This window comes from Sorex fumeus, unplaced genomic scaffold (genome assembly GCF_029834395.1).
Source record: "Sorex fumeus unplaced genomic scaffold, SorFum_2.1 ptg000051l, whole genome shotgun sequence".
NCBI lineage: Eukaryota > Metazoa > Chordata > Mammalia > Eulipotyphla > Soricidae > Sorex > Sorex fumeus.
Window position 1 is genome coordinate 35,615,660 of NW_026606108.1, and position 19,034 is coordinate 35,634,693.

At 56.7% G+C, this 19,034-nt stretch overlaps 1 protein-coding gene across 3 annotated transcripts in view; it reads right to left on the reverse strand.

Moving 5' to 3' along the window:
• Positions 1–5,414: 5,414 nt before the first annotated feature.
• Positions 5,415–19,034, reverse strand: part of TRPC7 (transient receptor potential cation channel subfamily C member 7) — a 139,177-nt gene continuing 125,557 nt past the window's right edge. For 2 of the 3 annotated variants that reach the window (XM_056124464.1, XM_056124466.1), the window contains 4 exons: positions 14,597–14,818; positions 14,038–14,118; positions 6,640–6,715; positions 5,416–6,303 (listed from right to left, as the gene is read on the reverse strand). In XM_056124464.1, coding sequence (XP_055980439.1) covers positions 6,134–6,303; positions 6,640–6,715; positions 14,038–14,118; positions 14,597–14,818 — 549 coding nt within the window. In that variant the 3' untranslated portion in view covers positions 5,416–6,133. Of the gene's footprint in view, positions 6,304–6,639; positions 6,716–14,037; positions 14,119–14,596; positions 14,819–19,034 lie in introns of all 3 variants that reach the window. The other variant, XM_056124465.1, reaches the window with a different exon arrangement.

Below are 19,034 nucleotides of genomic sequence, written 5' to 3' on the forward strand. Positions count from 1 at the left end.
GATGCTGGGAATTGAACCTGGGTCAGCTGTGTGCAAGGCAAACGCCCTACCTGCTGTGCTATTGCTCCAATGCCCCCCCCTTTTCCCCCTAGGAGGTCTTCAGCCTATGTTTGCACCCTCTCTCCTCAGTGTGATTGTACAGTGCACACAGTGCTCAACCGAATGTGGCAGGACTGGGTCAGGGCACGTTTTTCATCCTTGGGAAGTTGGAAAACAGCCTGTCATCTTGGGGTGGGAGGTAAGGAGAGGAGAGTTAGGAGGGAGATGTGACTGCAGATGCGGGGGTGCCCCAGGGGGTGCCCCAGGGTGGGTAGTGTTGCATGCTCAGCCTTGGGAGGGATAAAAGAAGAAACACGGTAGTTTAGGGGATCAGGGTGTGGGGGGATAATCAATATCTCCCGGTGTGGGTCAAGTATGATAATAACAGAAGCCTAGTGTTAATGCTCCCCCCCTTAGCCCTGCGGGGTCTGACATAGTGGGTCGAAGACTCCCTAATAGCCCCTGGCCTGTGGGCAGAAGACAAGCCTGATTTCCTCCAAGGAGGATAACACACATTCATGCACGCACGCACATGCGTGCACTCATGCACAAGTGCACGTGTGTGTGCATCCGTGTAGCCATGCCAGGCTGAGGTTTCTACCCCTACAGAGGGTGGGCAGGAACCCTGAGTGGGAACTTCTCATGGCCTTTCTTCCCCACCTGAGTGTGACTCCGGGGTTAGATTAAGAGTGATAGAACTATTCCAGGGAGATCAGGAGTGAATATCCGGTCTGTAATGGTCTCCGTGGGTAGGATTCGGGCAATTTCCAGCTGCTGTTTTCTCAGTGCACAGACTGGGAAATGTCTCCCGCAACCCTGGTTTCCTCTGGTTGCGAGGACGATAATGTTCTAAATCCAGCCTGAGCCTGTGGAGCAGCAGCAAGCTTCTCCCTTTTCCCCTGGCTCTCTCTCGGAGTCCCCGTGCTTTAAGCACACCGACTGTCTCACTTTCTCCAGCTTCTCCTACCTGCCAGGCCTCTGAGGAGGTTCACTGGGGTGCTCAGACCCAGGTCTTGGTTTGAGGACACAGACATGAATATCCCCAAAGGGCATTTCCATTCCCTCTGTGTCCAGTGAGGACGACAGTAGTGGTGGACCTGTCATTCTGGGCTTCCTGTGAGTAGTGGGGTGATGTTGGGGAGCCCCACCTGTCCCTGGGCTTCCCACAGAGCTGGCGTCCTCTGGGCTCTGCAAGTCAGCTCTGAATCACTGGCAGGAAAGGTCCCCTCGGATGCCAATAGTTTGCTGACTACAGAGCCAGTTACCTGCTGATGAGTGGGTCCCCCTCAATCCTGGGGGCATGAGAGAGAGAGGAGGAGAGGGCCCATTCCCCATTGCTCTGCGGGGTTGGATGGAGCTGCCCCCTGCATGTCTGCCAGGGGCTGAGGGCCAGGAGGGGGGTGATGTCCTGGAAGATCAGTATCTGCCTCAGGGCTCTGTGCTGTGGCCACGGGCAAACCCCAGGACAGATGGAGAGATCCTGGAATGCTCAGCTTACCATAGAGGGTCCTCACCTCCCACAGAAAGGGAGGCCCAGAGTGGACCACCCTTCTGCGCTCTTGGCAGCCAGTGTCCTGAGACCCTAATTCCAAGGCCACACTTTTTGGGGTCTGTCTCCTTCCCTGGAGTTCGCCAAGACTTCTCAGAGCCTGGAACCTGGCCTGTCTCTTGGCGCCTATTCCCTGTATATATGTGTGTGTGTGTGTGTGTGTGTGTGTGTCTGTGTGTGGCGGGTAGGGGTGGTGATTGGGGGCAACTAACCCATCCCGCATCTGGGTTCCTCAGGTTTCTACCCCAGGAGGCCACAGCCATGGGGGAGATGCTACTGGACAGATTGTGACCCTGTAGAGTTTGGAATCTTATCACTCAGGGACTCTGGTGATGGCCCCCTCTTTGGTGCCCCTCATCCCACCTCGCAGACATGCTGTGCTCCCAGAGTCCAGTTTGTGAGGACACAGGCCTGCACGTTGCTCTCCACCTTCTGCTGGCCTTGGGTGGTATGATGTGGGCTCCTAGCTCATCCCTGCATCCACACACCCCAACCCGCAGCCCCTGCCGCACCTCTCTGTGTGTGGTGGGGCCCCGTGGGGTGCGAGGGAGCGACTGTGCCCGAGGTGATCTCTCAGTGCCTGGGTGCAGCTTCCCTGTGCCCTTCCACTCTTGGCTTCCTGTGCTTCCCTTTACTGCTACCAACCCCTTTCCAACCCACCCCTGCGGCCCCCTCTGTCCTAGGCAGGGGAAGCGCCCCTGCAAGGCCTTTAAAAATTGGGAAATGGGTATTTCTCCCCCTTGAGAGAAATACCCACAGTGCCCATGCACACCCCATCCAGAGCCTGGGTGGCAGTCAAGTTGGCATCCTGTTACCCGTGTCTCATGGGCATGGTCTGGGAAGGAAATTCACCTTCTGCTGGACATCAGCTGTGGCTGGCAATTTCTTTCTGGAGCAGAGGGCCCCTGGGGCTGGCGTTTGCTGAGTGTCCTTCCTGCGATTGATGGAGGCAGAGGCAGCCAGGAACGCCCGCGGCTCTGTTCTGCTTCCTCCTGAGTGATCCTTGGCACTGCTTCCCTGGCCCCGTGGGTCAGCAGTGGAACTGCCGGGGTGCAGGCACCCCTCATCCCTCCAGGTGCACCCCAGCTGGTGGGAGATGACCTGTCACTGTCAGAGGCCCCTTCCTGGCTTGGGCACACTGCTGCTTCTGGGGTCTCACTGCCCCTGTCCCCCAGAGGGGTCCCCCACTTCCTTCTGCCCACAGTTTCCAGTGACCACTGCCCACTGGAAAAGAAGTCAGGAGGCCAGTTCTGGATCCTTCTGTAGCCCAAAGAGAGGGGCTTCTCCCTGAGGGTGACCCTCCTTGCTGGCCTCTAGGTTGGTTCTGAGTGGCCAGCTACTGCCATCACCATGGTCCAGAAGGTCACCCCCATCCTTCTTGGGCACATGGTATTTTTAAACTCTCTCTGCTGAGCGTGACATAGCTAGTTTCGGGGACCCAGTCCTTGCTCCCATGTTTTGGGATTGGGGAGGGGCTGGGCTTTGGGTGATGCTGAACCTTCCCTCCCCCTGTGCAAACCCCTTGGGCCCCTTGATCTTTATCCCTTTCTGGGGAGCATTTGCGGTCACAGAGTCTCCCAGGCTTTCTCTCCCTGCACCCTCTCCCTGCACTGCCCCTCTCCTAAAGCGCAGGGCTAAAGGAGGAAGTGGGATGGGAGCCGGAGGTGGTGGGGACCCCCCGGGATGACCCACACCTGAGGGACTGAGGATGGGATGAGGCCAGGTGTGGGCAGGTCCTTGGTGTGGTTTCCTGTGTCCCCTCAGAGAGGAGAGGAGGCAGGACAGACCCGGTAGGGGTGACCTGCCCATTCCTACTTGCTGGGCACTCCCTCTTGGGCAGTGCTGGTGCGGGTCTGTGGGGCTCTGTGTGTGTGTGGTGGGGGGAGGGGTGCTGTGCTTCCTGAACCGTGAGAGCTGTGAGCAGCCAGTGGTGCGGGGACAGCTCGGGGACTAATTGGGGGTTTTTGCCCAGGATGTGTCACTGGGACGTGTTGAGTCCCAGAAGGAGCTTTCAAGATGTGACAAGTTATTGGGAAACTTGCTGCATCATGTCTACCCCAACCCCAGCATGTGTGTGTACATGCGAGAGTGTGCATGCATGTGTGTGACAGTGTGTGCGCATGTGTGTGCTTGTGTGTGTATGAGAATGTGTGTGTATGTGTGTGTGAGAATGTGTGCATGTGTTTGTGTGTGTGCATGAATGTGTGGTGTGGTGTGTGTATGTGTGGTGTATGTGTGCAGGTGGGAGAGTATGTACACATACAATCATATACCATGTGTGAGATTATGTGTGCACATGTGTGTGCACGCATGAGTGTTTGCATATGTGTGAGTGTGTTCACATGTGAGTGTGGTATTTTAATGTGTGTGTGGTGTGTGTATATGTGGTGTATGTGTGTGAGTGGGAGAATGTGTGTACCTATGAGTGTGTGTGCATGTGTGTGTAAATGTATGAGTGTGGATGTGAGGGTGTGTGCATGTGAGAGTTTGTGCCTGTGTGGGAGGGTGTGTACTTGTAGAGGTGAAAATGTGTGCATGTGTGTGTACATATGTATGAGTGTGTGTACATGTGTGTGTGAGTATGTACACATGTATGTTGGAGTGTGTGTGCATGGGTGTGAGAGTATGCATGTATGTCAGTGTGTGCATGTGTGAGTGTGTGTTGGGTATGTCTGTGTGTGTGTGTGTGTCCTTCCAGGCTGATGCCACAGGAGATGTGGTTCCTTGCACAGCAGAGCAGCGGGGCCTATGGGAGAGCCCCTCACCCCCGTTGGGCCCCTCTGCTCCCCACTGCTCTGTTTGTGCTCCAAGAGCTGCCTCCACTGTCTCCCTCACTCTGAGCAGAGCCAAGGAGCTGGGCTAAGGGGGTGATTGGGCCTGAACAATCACTGAGTCCCACTGTGCTGAGCCACCAGCTGCCCACTTGCAGGTCTCTCCACAGCGTTGCACCAAAGAGGGGTCCCTGCCCCATCCAGCCAAGTGCTTCACCCAACAGGGGTGCGGGGTCTCCTCTTCTGTTCCGTGACTCTGGCACCAGCTTTCCTTCCCTCCTTCCTTTCAGGGGAAAATCCAGACTTGGCCTGACAGTGGAAGGGGGCCTTGTGATTTAAATCAGGGTTGCCACTGCCCCTCCAGCTGCAGGCAGGTGGGACATGGGGTCCTGCTCATTAGCATTCTGGGCCAGATCATGGGGCGTGGTGGGGGAGGCTGACTGGGATGTCCAGAGCCTGACAACGTGTCCCCTGGGTGCCACGCTCTCCTCCCACCAAGTGTGTCGCCTTCCTTGTCAGTGGGGCCTGAGAAGGCCTTTCCCCCTCCCTCCCCTCCCCAGCTTTCCCCTCCCTCCTCTCCTGCCCCCTCCTGCTGAGCTGCCCCCAACCCTTTACAGGGTCTCTACAAAGTGTCTGGAGTGGGGATTGACTCTTGTCCTCCTCTCACAGGGCATCACACTGCCTCGCTCAGACACTGGGTCGGGTTCCTGGTGCATGGAGCCGGGGCTCCGCGCTTGAGGCCAGTGTCCGGCGGTCTCTAATCCGTGGGCTCTTCTGCAGCCCGCAGCCTCTCCCTTGCTCTGAAGAGGCCTTGCTCGGGGATCGCGCGCCCCCTGGTGGCCACTCTTTACACTCGCACCCAGGCTCCTTGGGAGATTTGGGGCTCCTGGGTAACAGGGACCCCAGACTTAGGGCACAGAGAGGTGGGTTGGAAGGGGGTCCCCTCTCTCACTGTGACCTTTGTCCCCTTCTAGACCTCTAGCAATATTGGGTCACTAGGTGTGGACACAGGAGCAGGAGCCAGGGCGGGGGGGAGGGCAGGTAAGCTGCTCAGCCTCATGATTTTCCACCAGCGCCGTCGGCCCACAGAGGTTCCTGGGCTACTATGAGGTAATTTTTATTTCTTTTCATTTCAGGTAAAAATAGTAAATACAAGATAATCTTAATAAAGGTAAAAATACATCATTTGGATTTTTGTTGTTCTCTAAACAGTGCTACCTACAGTACAATTTTTTTTTTTTATTTAGGAACTTTAAACTCTTTTTTTTTAAATAAACAAATAGAACTATTTTGCTATCAGGCTGTCTGTGTTCTCAGCTGGCACTTAAGAATAGATCCCAGGGCCCCTCCTGGTTCTGTTTGGATGAGCGGGCGCGGGCAGGGTGTGGGCAGGGTGTGGGGGCGTGTGGGCTGAGGTGGTCTGTCTGCCCAGGACGGGCACCCCGGGCCCCGCGCTGAGGAGGGCACGTGTGACATCGAGGATGGCCTTTTCCTGAAGTGACCACAGGGAGAGGGGTCACTGCAGCTGGACCAGAGGACTGGCCAGAAACATGTCGGGAGGGAACTTCTGCCCCTCTTCTTAGGGTGTGTTTCTTACCCAGAACCCAGATTTCCTAATAGTTCTGGCCGGAGAGGCCATGAGGGGTGGGGGGCACGGTCAGTAGGGCTGCTCTGGGCTCCTCCTTGGGCCCCCGGGATCGCAGCCCCTCCCCACCAGAACCTGGCCTGGGCCGGCGGCCGGCGTGCTGGTAGAGGTGGCGGTGCCCGCGGGCAGCTAGATGTCCTTGCCCTGATTCACCCGCAGGTGCTCTTTGTTCAGGCTCTTCCCGAATTTCTCGCTCAGCTGCTGGATCAGGTCTGCCAGCTCGCCCGTGGCCTGGGACTTCTCCTCCAGCAGCTCATAGCGCAGACTGGAGATGTCCTGCTTGATCTCCTTCAGCTCCCCTGCAAGCACAGGGATGGGGGCTGTGAGTGGGAGCCCTGAGACTGGTGTGTGCGGGTGGGAGGGGCTGGGGTGTGGATGGAGGGAACGGAGGAGTAAGGGGGAGACGGGAGAGTGGTGGCGGTGGGGTGGGGGCGTCTGTGACAGGGGTACCCTGAGCCCCATGCTGGGAACCTGGAAGGGCAGCTGCCATATGAAAGGAGCCCCCCAGCCTTGGCTTCTTGCATCTGGGGGTACTGGGCACACCATACCCAGATCATGACCCCCAGACAGGAAGGAAGGCACCTTTGCGGGGACTGATCACAGCCATGGCCTCGGGAGCGAGTCCGGTCACTCACCTTCATTCACTTCATCGTTCTCTCGGTCCACCTGGGCCTTCAGCACGTATCTTTTTATGAGGCGCTTCATGATTTTCTGAAAGGCAGGGTTGGGGGAGAGAGGCACACAGCAATGTCAGAGCATCCTGGCTGAGCAGAGGCTACCTGTGGGGTACACCCATGGCCTGGCCCTCCCACTCCCACGAGAGGGGCCCAGCCTGGCCCAGTCTCTTGGTGTAACTGTACCCCTCCACCCCGGGATTTGATACCCCCTTACTGGATGCTTAGTGGTGGGAGTCAGAGCTGAGAGGGAGTAGAATCTCCATAGACCTCCAGGAGCTGCCCCAGGTCCTAGCCCTGCCTTCCGCCTCCCCCGGGCCCTGACCCCTGCTGGCCCTGCCCTCTTCTGGGGCATCACCTTCCAACAAAGGGATATAGACCCTGGAGGGAACAGGGCATCTCCACTCTGCTATGTGTCCGAGGGCACCTACTTGGTGTCGGTGTAGACAAGCCCCTTCTCCTGGAGCGGCCCCACCTGAGGTAGAAGCACGCGGGCGATCTGGCCAAGAAGCGGCTCAAGTCCCTGGAAGTCCCTGACATGCTGCTCTGGGGAAGGCTGGGCTGGCGGGCTCTGCTGGCTCTGCCAGACTGGATGCTTTAAGCAAATGAGGCATGAATAAACGCCGAAGAGACACCAAGAATAGAGCCGAGTGTAAGGAATACTGCGGGAGGTGAACTTTGAGTGTTGCCAGCTAGTCGTTCCAGGGTTCCTGCGAAATCACAGGATTTAAAAATATGCTGGCGGTGGAGGCTTCTGAGCAGCTGGGCGGGGCGGGCACACCTGGGGAGGTCCTGCCCCTCCCACCCCCACCCTCACACCTGCCCTCCTGCGCTTTCTAGAAAGACGGGAGCCCCCTGGTTCCCTCAGCAGCTGTGTGGTGGGATGTCCAGTGGGCTGCTGAGTTCCCCACAAGGATAGGGCTCAGGAAGGGCCTCTTGAAAGTCACAGAAAAGCAAGCCACAGGCACCCAAAGAGCTGAGCCCTCTCTCTGGTCCCCACCAGTGGCTCTCTCCAGTCTGAGGGAATGGTGGAGATGTCTTGGGCCCCACCATTCCAGGACTTGTACTACATGTGGTCAAGGTGAGCTGTGAGTTCCAGCCTCTCTCCGTCCCTGTGGTCCCTCTCACACCCTGCATCAGCCTGTGGACCTGACACCCTCCCAGCACTGTGTCGTGAATCCTGCTGAGTCTAGGCTGGACAGGGATTGGCCAGTGGTCCTGATGCTGCCCTCTCAGAGAGACGAGGCACGGCTCCAAGGGGCAGTGCAGATTTCTCAAAGGTTCTGTGAAACAATGAGGCAGTTCCTGGGTTCCTGGGTTCCTGGGGTACAGATTCCTGCCCTCACCCCACCGTGCTCTGACTTGACAAGGAAAGTATTGTCCAGTTGAGATGTATTTAATCCCTGATGTACCAATACCCACCATGTCCTTCTGATACTAAATTGCTGGTTTCTCCTGTCCTGAGTGCTGGTGAGAAACACTCCGCCCCTACCTGCTTAAATGGGTGGGTGGGGGCCATGACCCCTTATGGGGTCATACAACTGAATGCAGGGGGTGCAGAAAGTTTGGCAGCAATGGAGTCTTATGAATATGCAGAGACCAAAAATAAAGTCAAAATCAACCGTGGCCTGAACCCAGGTGTTTCTTGCCATGGGCTGGCGCGGAATTTCCTTTTTTTTTTTGTTTTTGAGCCACACCTGGCAGTGCTCAGGGGTTACTCCTGGCTCTGTGCTCAGGGATCACTTCTGGTGGGGCTCAGGGGACCATATGAGGTGCCAAGGATTGAACCTGGGTTGGCCACATGTAAGGCAAGCGCCCTTTCCACTGGACTATCACTCTGGTGGCCCCTAGTGTGGCATTTCCTGGGTAAAAAAGGGGTGGCAGGTAAAAGAAGTGGAAAAAGCCTGTGTCTGAAGTATGGGTGTACTTCTCCAGGTCACCCAGCTGAGGCCCACTGTTGGCATCACTGGCCAGCATCCTGTCACACAGCTCTGACCAGGACAGAAACTAGCACTTCCACCTGGACCATTTCCAAGCGTGGAGTGGAGAGTGCATCCTGTCAGCCCTTGTGTGGGCCCTGGACCTGCCTTTCCAGGAAACTCCCCAGGGCGCTTTTCACTTTGGAAATGCAGGAAGCCCAGCCCAGCAGAGCAGGTCCGGGGCCTGGGTCGGTACCCATGGCGGGGAATAGGGAAGGAGGGAAAAATAACAAACCAGCCCAGATGGCCCAGAATCTCACAGGCTTCCTGAAAAAGGGATCGAGAAATGTTCTTTGCAGGCTTTTAGGCTGATGTGAGCCAAGGGGATCCAGTAGTGCTGGGTATCTTTCTAGCCCCCAAAGTGAAGGGTTCAGTGGTTATAGACCCATTCTATTTGAGATGGAAAACATTCCCCAGTGAAGAAGAAATGGGGTCAAAGGTCAACATTAGACCAGGATGCTGGGTTACCCCAAAACCTAATGATGAGAAGCATCTGCCCTCAGTTTCTCCTTCCATCCCCCCCAAACTAGCCGGTTATTCTTTCAGATTTGCAGTTCCTCCTGGGACTTGGGACTGCTGGATCTTGTTGTTCATGGAGGTGCCCATTGCTTTGGACCTTAGAGTTCTGGGAAAATGTGCTCCCCTGACCCCTTTCCCTCCCAAATCCCTTCCTTCAGCCCTGCTGGCAGGATGGCAGCTCTGAGAACATCGGCCTGCCTTCTTCCAACCTTCTAGCCCCTGGCCAGTAAGTACAACCCTTTCTCCTCTTGGGGCTGGCCATCAGGTGGCTGTGGCACCTCGGGGTGCCCAGAGGCCCCCTTCCTGTAGAGGTGCTGGTGAGATCTCCCCCCTCCCCTTCTCTGTGCAATGAGACTCTATTGACTGTGGTATGTGTTCATCGTTGACACGCATGTGATGCGTTTGGGGCCTGTGAAGTCCCTTGGCTCATTAGCTCCATCTCCAGAAATTCTCAGGGAGACCCAGAGAAAGCTGCTGAGCAGCAGAGGTGCTGGGTATTCTCTGCAGCTGCTTTGGCAAGTGCACACCTCCACCCCCAGAGGCCTCCCCAAAAGCTGGGGGTCTGCATTTGTCAGGATGCTGAAGCTCAGAGGGAGACAATTCCTCTGGGCCCACACAGCAGGGGTGGGATGGGCCTGACAAAAAAACATGGAAAATGCAAACCTGCGGCTTCATCCCGAGCTTCCTGGCAAGATGGATATCTCAGGGGAGAAAACGCAGGAAACTGACTCCCGTGGTCCAGGGGGCTGGAGTTCTGGGTACCAAGATCCTTAAAAGCACCAAGGAGAGAGCTCAGCTGCTCTCAGGGGTGTGTACCATCTCTCTGCTCTCGGGGATCCCTGGGGAAGAGGCTGGAGGGTGTGTCATGGTCTGCAGGAGTGTGCCCTCCCACCCCCGCCTCTGCTGTGCTAGGCTGAGCTGGGCTTCCTGTAGGCCTGTGGCTCCGAGGGAAGAGGGGGAGCGTTTGCTTTTAAGCGTCCCTCTGCTGGGGGTTGCCCCACTCATGCATTTAGCACGTCTGGGGAGCTGATTCAGGCTCAGGGGAGACCCCCCAGAGGCTGACAGGGGAGAGTCTTGAGGGAGGTGGTGTATCTGCTTGTGTATCTGCTTCCAGGGGGATGGGCAGAGGATAGCACAAGCAAGATTGGAGGGTGTGAGGGGCACAGCAGGGCAGGACCTAGTGGTGGCATCACCTCACCAGAGGGAACATGAGCCTCTGGATGGAGAGTGTGGCACCGGGTCTCAGGACAGGCCCTGGGGTTTGTGTGGCTTTATCAGAAGGCAGAAAAGACGGCACCCACAAGCTTGCATCCTGTAGGCCTTGGTCTCCACAGAGGTGTCTGCCAAGCTGAGGGAGAGCAGGCGCCCGAGAAGGGGGAGGGGACTGCAGGAAGGGACAGTGCTGGGCCATGAGCTACGCGGGGGGGGGGGGGGGGGGGGGAGGTGGCTGCTCTGATGTGCCCAGGTGGAAAATGGGTTTGCAGAGAGTCTGTGGACCTGGGTCACACCTGATCCGTGCATGGAGCACCTGGTGGCTTGCAAAGAGAGACACAAATCTCAACCCATCATGTGTTTGCATCCACAGAACCCAGAAAGGAGGAATCGGCACGAGGCGAGGAACTGATTTGGTTAAAAAGAATTTCAGCCACCAAAAGCCCGAGGAAAGCAAAGCAGGACTGGAGCTGAGCGATAGTCCAGCAGGGAAGGTGTTTGCCTTGCACACGGCCAACCCGGGTTCAACCTGTCATCCCATACGGTCTCCCAAGCACCGCCAAGAGTGATTCTTGAGTGCAGAGCCAGAAATAACCCCTGGGCATTACTGGGTGTGACCGAAAAAGAAAAAAAATAAAAAAGGCATTGGGGTGTAAAGCAAAGCCTGTTGTCTGATGGAAGCCTCCACGGCCCTCCCTCTCATTCCTGAGAGCAGAGAGCACCACATTGGGATAGAGCCATGAACTGGAGGAAGACCCTAATGCACAAGACTGGATATGGGACACTCAGCGCATGGGCCGTTGAGACCCAGGAACCAACTGGCCAACTGCTGGGCGTGCACCAGGTGTGAGGTGGGGAAAGTGGGCGTGCCCCTCCCAGCCCTCAGCTCAGCCTCCTGTGTGCCCCTCACCCCACTCTGCTTAAGGGGGTGTCAGCCCTGGGTGGGCAGGTCTGCTGTTTACTTCAATACAGTTGTTTGGGGTCAAACTGAGGGCTTGGCACAGGCAGAGTGAGAGCTCCTCCCCTGAGCTGCATCCCCGCCCCAATGGGTGTGAGTCAGGGCTGCCGCCCCCGGAGATGGCTTTGAACTTGGCCAAGCTAAGTCCAAGGACACCAGCAAGGGCCCCTCTGCTGTTGCCTGCTGCCCCCAGGGTGCCCTGGACACCCACTACTCTCTTTCTCTTTCTTCTTTTCTGTGACAACAATTTGAATAAGTAGCCCCAGGCTTTGTTTGGTGGATTCAGGGGAAAAGGCTGTTGGCATGTTTTCCAAGGTCCCTGGTAGCCTGGAGCTGAATAGTCCCTGTCCACGAAATTAGGAGGCTGCAGGCTCAGCCTGGGGTGATGGGAGACAGGAAAGCAATTGTCAAAGATGCCATTGAAGAGCTTCCTTCTCACGAGTTCATTCTGGATACCACACAGCACTCAGCTCCATCCTAGTCTCCAATTCCCCTTAACATCCACAAGGAACCTGGCTCCCACCCATGGGGATTTCCTCGGTTCCCCATGCCATAGAGGACCTTACACCCCAAACCGAGAAATAAAAACCCTTCCCGTTACTGACGTCTTCGCCCTGGAAAAGGACAGCAGAGCGTGCCAGGATGGGAGGTTCCAATTTCACCCACAATTAACACAAGATTTGCCTGTGGCCATTTCTGAGCTGTTTCCTCCCATCAGTCTCTGAAGCCCATTGAAGGACAAGCACTTCTCCGTCATGTGCTTCTGCATCTTCTGGCAGCAGCTTCGTGCAGCTGCCTTCTGGCCTGCTATGAGGGGCTCTGGGGGATGCCTTGGGATGGTGGCAGGAGGCACATGGCCCCTGACCCAAGGGAACTGCCCCGGGACAACTTCAGATCTGCATCTGATAAAATGACATGAAAACAGCCAATCGCTTAGAAGCGGAGGCCAGAGGAGCAGCCTGTGTGTTTTTCCTGGATGACCTCTAGCTGCCACCAAGGACTGATTCACCTGCTCGCACCACTTTCTCCTTCCCTTTGGAAAGTGACTTGGGACTGCAGAAAGGCATCAATGATGCCTGCTAATGCTAAGATCGACCGACTTGGCCTCGTGACTGGTGGCACAGTGCTCCCTCGGGATGGCAATAGCCGCTGGCTGCTTAGGACAGGGCCCTGGGGGCTGCACCAGTTCCTGCTCTCTGCTCCAAAGCTCTGTGGGCCCTGGGCCCAGAAATGTCAGGAGCACACACAGGCTCTGTGGGTCTGGATCCAGAACTTGCCAGCAATTTGCCCACCCTGGGCCAGGCCCCTCCCTTGCACCTGGGTGAGGGTCGGAAACTCCTCCCAGGCTCCCCTGCCTCAGTTTCAGCCATCCCACCCCCACACCCCAAACCCCTCTCAGTTGGGGTCTTCCTGAGCATAAGTACCGTAGGCTCTTCTCTCTCCCCAGTGACCCCCTCCCCTGTCTTCCTGGAGAGCTCAGGCTGGAGCAAGAGTCTTGACCTTGGTGCCCCCTGGCCTCATAGCCTGCCCCCTCTCCTGCAGCAGGCATCCCCCCTTCACTCTCACGGATCCCCTGCCTAAAAGCTCGGCTGGCAGGCTGGACGCCTCTCATCCACAGCCTGCAGGTCCAGCTGGGCTGAAGCGGCCACTGCTGAGAAGTGTCTTCACTAGTGCTGCCTCTCTGACTCTGCCCTGTGGCTTCTCTCTTGCTTCTCCACACTGACCCCAGCTGGAGGGCACATGCCCATGTGTCCATTCACCGGCCCACTGTCCCCCTCACTGCCTTTATGCCCAGCCACGATGTTACCCTCCGTCTGAGGCCTGGGGCTGGCTTTCAGCAGGAACTCAGGAAATCCATGTTAAAGTTTGGCACAAAGTTGGGTTTTGGGGGGATCGCAGCCACGTGGTTAGATCTGTGCTTTTTTTTCTGCATGTGCAGTGGTGGGGTCCTGTCCTGGAAGAGTTTGGCCCCTGCAGCCAGTAGTGTTCAGGGACAGAGGGCCACACTCAGTGGTGCAGGGGCTGGCACTCGGGGCTGGGCACGTGCCTGGTGTCTGCTTTGCCATGGGGACTGATTCCCATCCCACATCTGCTTGAGTGGGGCTGCTCTGCCCATGTCTGTGTGATGGAGTCATCCACGCTCTATGTCCCGCTTCTCCCCTCCTCAGCACGGGGAGGGACTGTCCAGGGTCAGGGAGCAGAACAAACTGGGGGTGTGGTGTCATCTGGGTGGATGGGGTGATCACTCCACTCCTGGGAGCAGCATGCCCTTGGCATTTCGGGGTTGTGATCAGGGAGGATAGAATCTTACACGCACTTGTGCTGATGAAGACCCCTGGCCCCATGGGACTGGTCAGTGGGGGCAGCTGGGAAACACGTCCACCATAGCTGCCTTCCCACTCATTCCCACCAGAACACACACCCTGGCTTTTGTTTTCGGTCATTTCTGTCCTGCGTTTTCCCCCAAATGCAGAGGCTCGTGCTCATCCCTATAAATATACAGACTTGTCCCCAGAAGATGCCTCACCCAAACAGGCTGCATGTCCCCTTCCCCTGCCTGAAGCCCAGATGTGGTCTGGGTGTTCAGATGTATTCCTTGCCACCTGTTGCCTTGCTAACCAGGTGTTCTGCACAGCTGCTCTGTGGGTTTGGGATGATGCTCGGGAATGGGGGAGCAGGGGGCTCCGGTACCTGGTATCGGGTGGGCTTGCTGAAGGTGTTATTTGCTGTCAGGTTTTCTGAATTCCTCAGGCCAGCCTGGTAGCGCGTCTTCTGGAAACAAAGAAAGCCACATGACAGGGCAGCCAAGCCTGTGTCTGAGGCTCCTGGTGGGACTTGGTGGCTCTACCCCAGGCCTTGTCTGAAACGGTGGGCTGGGGGACCCACTGCTGCTTTACTCAGACATTCATGCCTGGATGTCAGAGGGCCCGAGAGTACCAGCTGGGCCAGGCTCACTGGGGAGCACTGAGGGAAAGGCGCTGGGAGTGGGGACAGGGTCTTTCTCCAGGACCCATCAGAGCTGCCGAGGTGTTAAGAAACATGGTCCGTCTCCAGGAGGGGAGGAGATTCTCTCCAGAGACTCATTCTGCTTCCCGGGCTTCCAGCTCAGAGGAGACTTGCAGAGTCTTCAGCGTCCCCCTCTCTAAGGAGCAAAAAGGGGGCCCACTCTAGTTCCAGGCTCCTACTGCTGTTGGACACAGGAAAGCACACACAGCTCCCCGGTCCCTGACCCCCCACCCCAAATACCTACCCGGAATTTGGAGTTCAGCATGCCCATTTCAAGGTCGTTTTCACAGCTTTTGGCCTTAGATTTGCAGAGTTTTATGAGGCACATCTTGATTCTCATTATGAGATAATAAAAGGATTTGGGGCTTGGCACTAGGTTGAAAGGAGCAGGGAGAGTTCTTCCTTCATCAAAATAAGACAGCCAGAGCTTGGCACGGGCGAACTTCCACTCCACATCTGCATCCTCCTGTAGGGTGAGAAAGCAAAGGCTGGCAGACGCCCCGGGGCCCCGGGGAGGAGAGACCATGGTCTTCTTGCCTGAGAGTGGATTTTATAGACTCTGATGTGTGTGTGGGGAGGGGTGGGGGGTTGTTTTCCCTCCCGCTTGGCACTGGGGACGTGGTTCAGGGGTAGAGCCCTGCTTGTATGTCCATGGCCCTGGGGTGGTCCCTGGACACCAAAAACAGTTTCGACCTCTCCCTGGGGGCCTTATTGCTGCAAACCTCAGCCACTGCTCCCCTGGGCTGGGTCTTCACACCAGCCTTCTCCTCTGACCACCCACTACCGCTCAATTGTGTCGTCTGGCACTTGGCTAGTGCATGGCCAACAGCCCTGGCACCGAGGTGCTCATCTTCAGAGCCCGCAGAAATAGACCATGGATTGCCCAGGTCATTGCGTAGTTCTCACTGCCATGTTCGCAAGGTACAATGGCGTGGGAGAAGTGGGATGGGTTTTCTTTGTCCCACCTGTAATATACGTGAGTGTCTATTGTTGAATCACCCAGGAGGTACCATTTCAACATGCAATCACTTGGACAGCTTTGAGACCACTTATGCTTTTGTTTCCAAACTGGGTCTTGGAAATCTGGTGTGTATCTGACACTCAGAGCTCAGCTCAGCCGGGCCTCAACAGGTGCGAGCAATCAGGGCTCATTTCCTGTTGTGCTCCCAGGGCTTTAAGGCTGCTGACCCAGCAGAGGTTGGTGGGATGGGGACCAGCCCCTTCTGGCCCGTCAGTGTGTGAGAGCTGACATCCAGGTGTGTTACTGTGATTCGGGTGAGTGTCTCCCTGAGGGCGGTCCACGCGGTTTTGTCTGCCATCAGACTCTGGGTCTCTGCCTCAGGAGGGCGTTGGAGGTCTGGGGAGGGGCCTGGGATTTGGCTCAGACCTGACCAGCTCTGGGGCTTTCGGCAGGTGCCAGAGCTTGCTCATGGGTGCTGGGAGAGCTTGCAGCCCCCCTGGCCTGGCGCAGGGAGACGTGCATGGACAGTGGCCCTCCTTCTTGCAGTCACTGGCTCTATTCCAAGGGCTGAAACCAGCAAGGGGCCACGGGACACTGCTGGGGCATCTCCAGCTAGAGTGCTCGGTCCTTACTAGTGGTCTTTTGTTTGCTCTTGCCAAGGCCCCATCAGCACCTTCTAGTCCACAGGGACGTCCTAAAGATTTCATTTGTGTGTGTGTGTGGGGGGGGGGGGTGGGGAGGCATGGTTGATTCTCCCAAATGTTGCTCAGGAGATCCAAGAACCCCACTGGTGATTCCTGGCTGAGCACAGGCACGAGGCCCGGGGTATGGGGGGTAGGTACCTCACCACCCCAGCTGTGCAGAGGGCTCCCAGGGTGGTACCTGGAGGTGCCAGGAGTGCAGTATGTGGTACTGGGAACTGAACCTGGATCAGCTGCAAGGGAGGTACCCCCCCTAACTGCTGTACTCTCTTCCCCCATCCTACAGGGGCTTTAGACTGGAGAGGTAATGGGGACAGGGATCCTCCTGGGTCCACAGGAGGGTGTGACAGGGGCTGGGTGGTAGAGTGGTCTACCACCTTATGATTCCTGAGTGGTCTACTGTGGGCGGGTGGTAGAGTGGTCTACAACCTTATGATTCCTGAGTGGTCTACTGTGGGCTCCAGTGCCTGCTAGGATGCAGCTTTGCGACCAGGAGGGGTGCCCTCCCTGCTCCGGGCCTCAGTTTTCCCATCCGTAACATACAGGTACTGGTAACTGCCCCAGAGGTTGTGGGGAACTTGCGCCCACCCCTCAGTAGGTCTCCACAGACCGGCCGCTATGTTCCTGCAGTCGAACATAGTCAGGGCCTCAGCCTTCAGCAGTCAGCACCCACTACGTGCCTAGCACAGGGCAGCGGGGGCAGCAGGGAGGCCAGTTCTTGTGCTTGTGAGCATACTGGGTCTGGCCCGAGAATGATCTGCACCCCCCAACCCCAGGCTGGACTCCTGCTCAGTGGTGGGTGGGGCTGTGGGTGCTGGGGTGCCTGAAGAGTCTGGGGTGAGGGAGGACATCCTGGCAGTGGTGGGGAGAGCAAGGGGGGTGCCGTGGGAGCTAATGAGCCAGAGAGGCAGCGAGAAGCAGAAACGACTCTTTTGAGGAAGTTGGCAGAAGGGAGCCAGAGAGAAAGAGGACAAGAGCTGCCAAATGTGATGAGGGAGGAATTTTTGGGGTAGTTATTTTTTTTCTTTTTCTGTTTTTTTTTTTAAGATCCAGATCCTTGTTTAAATGCTGGGGTACGGAGGGTGATTGGGGACTTGCGAGGGGAGGGGTGCTGGAGGCAGGGGGAGACAATTCTCCTTATGATTCCTGAGAAGACAGAAGGGCATGGAGGTAGGGTGAAGCAGACTGCTCTGATGGGAGGCATCTTGGGCTGCAGGCTGCTCTGATGGGGGAGGCATCTTGGACTGCAGGCTGCTCTGATGGAGGAGGCATCTCGAGCTGCATGCTGTTCTGATGGAGGACGCATCTCAGTCTATCGACTGCTCTGATGGGGGAAGCATCTAGGCTGCAGGCTGCTCTGATGGGGGAGGTATCTTGGGGGCTGCAGACTGTTCTGATGGGAAGTATCTCAGGATGCAGACTGCTCTGATGGGGGAGGCATCTCGGGCTGTGGGCTGCTCTGATGGGGGAGGCATCTTGAGCTGCAGGCTGCTCTGATGGAGGAAGCCTCTCAGTCTACCGACTACTCTGCTGGGGGAGGCATCTCAGCTGGGGGAGCAGCTGTGGGCTGCTCTGATGGGGGAAGCATCTAGGCTGCAGGTTGCTCTGATGGAGGAGGCATCTCAGGCTGCAGATTGCTCTGATGGGGGAGGCATCTAGGTCTGTGGGCTGCTCTGATGGGGGAGGCATCTTGGGCCACCATGTGGGGTCAGTGCAAGGGCAGAGGAGGAGGGTGTGGTTAGCAGGTGCTCAGGATCTGCGGATGGATCCAGAGGGCTCTCAGGGAAGGAGTTATGTAGGAGTATGGGTGACCGGAATAACTCCCGTTAGGAGTACCGGCCCCACCCCTCCTAGATAGAAATATCTATGACCTGTGATTCCTCTAACTTTCACTGAGAGCCTCGAAGAGACCCTGAAGAGCTTATGAAGTCTGTGTCCTAGATGAATGTCCGTGACAGAAGCAGGCCGAAAAGAGTGAAGGTCATTAGGAAACCAGCGCCAGAGAAAATCCACATATAGCCATAAGTGAACATTGGGTCTTTCTAAGAAATTGGGCCTGAGAAGATCTGGCGGTCTGAGCCAACTGGGGTAACTCGAGTCCATCCAGGTCTGATGCCCCGAATGTGGGAATGTTCCCGAGCCTCGTTCCTCCTTTGGTAGCCTTGCTGACATAGATGTTGCTGGTGAGACCAGGGCAGGTATGTGTCCCCTGCAGGGGAGAAGCAAGGCTGAAGCCCCCTCTGGGGGTTGTGCTGGGCTGGGCTGGCCAGGCCTGCCTGCAGCTGCTGGTCATTCTTCCCACTCATGCGGTAACTTGTGCTGTACTCACTTGGGCCAAGCCTGATGGACTTATGTGTGTGTGTGTGTGTGTGTGTGTGTGTAGGGGGGGCACTGGCCATGTGGGGTGCGTGGAACATAGACCCACACATTTTCCGGACGACAACAACTGGTTGCTCTTATACCAGCAGAAACTACGAGGCCCAGAGAATGGGGGAAGAGTAAGCAGAGGCTCATCTGCAGAGGTGACCACCTGTATCAAAGTGATATCTCCATCTGTTCATCAAAGCAGTGCTGGGGGCACTGAGTGGGGCTGAGGGTGCCTCCCTTCTGGTCTCCCATAGTTTATGCTCTTTGCTTTTGGGGTGGGGATGGGCACACACATCAGTGCTCAGGGCTTACTCCTGGTGGGCTCCAGGGACCATATGAGGTGTTGGGATCAAACATAAGTCAGCCAGATGCCAGGCAAGAACCCAACCCTCTGTCCTGTGTCTCCCGCCCCGGGCATCCCTCCCAGCCATGCAACACAATACTTCACCCCTCCTTGCCTTGCCAACATGTTGCTCCAACTCTTCAGGATTTTCTTTCACACTGGCCCCAGTGTGTCCTCAGACTCTGCCAGTGGCCCCCTCCCTTCCCCAGGGAAGTAGCCTGTGACTGTACTTGCACGGGGAGCCTCCAAAAAGGTGGTTAGGGGACCTGAGTTTCTGAGGGTGCCCCCTCCTCCCTGAGCACATCCTAAT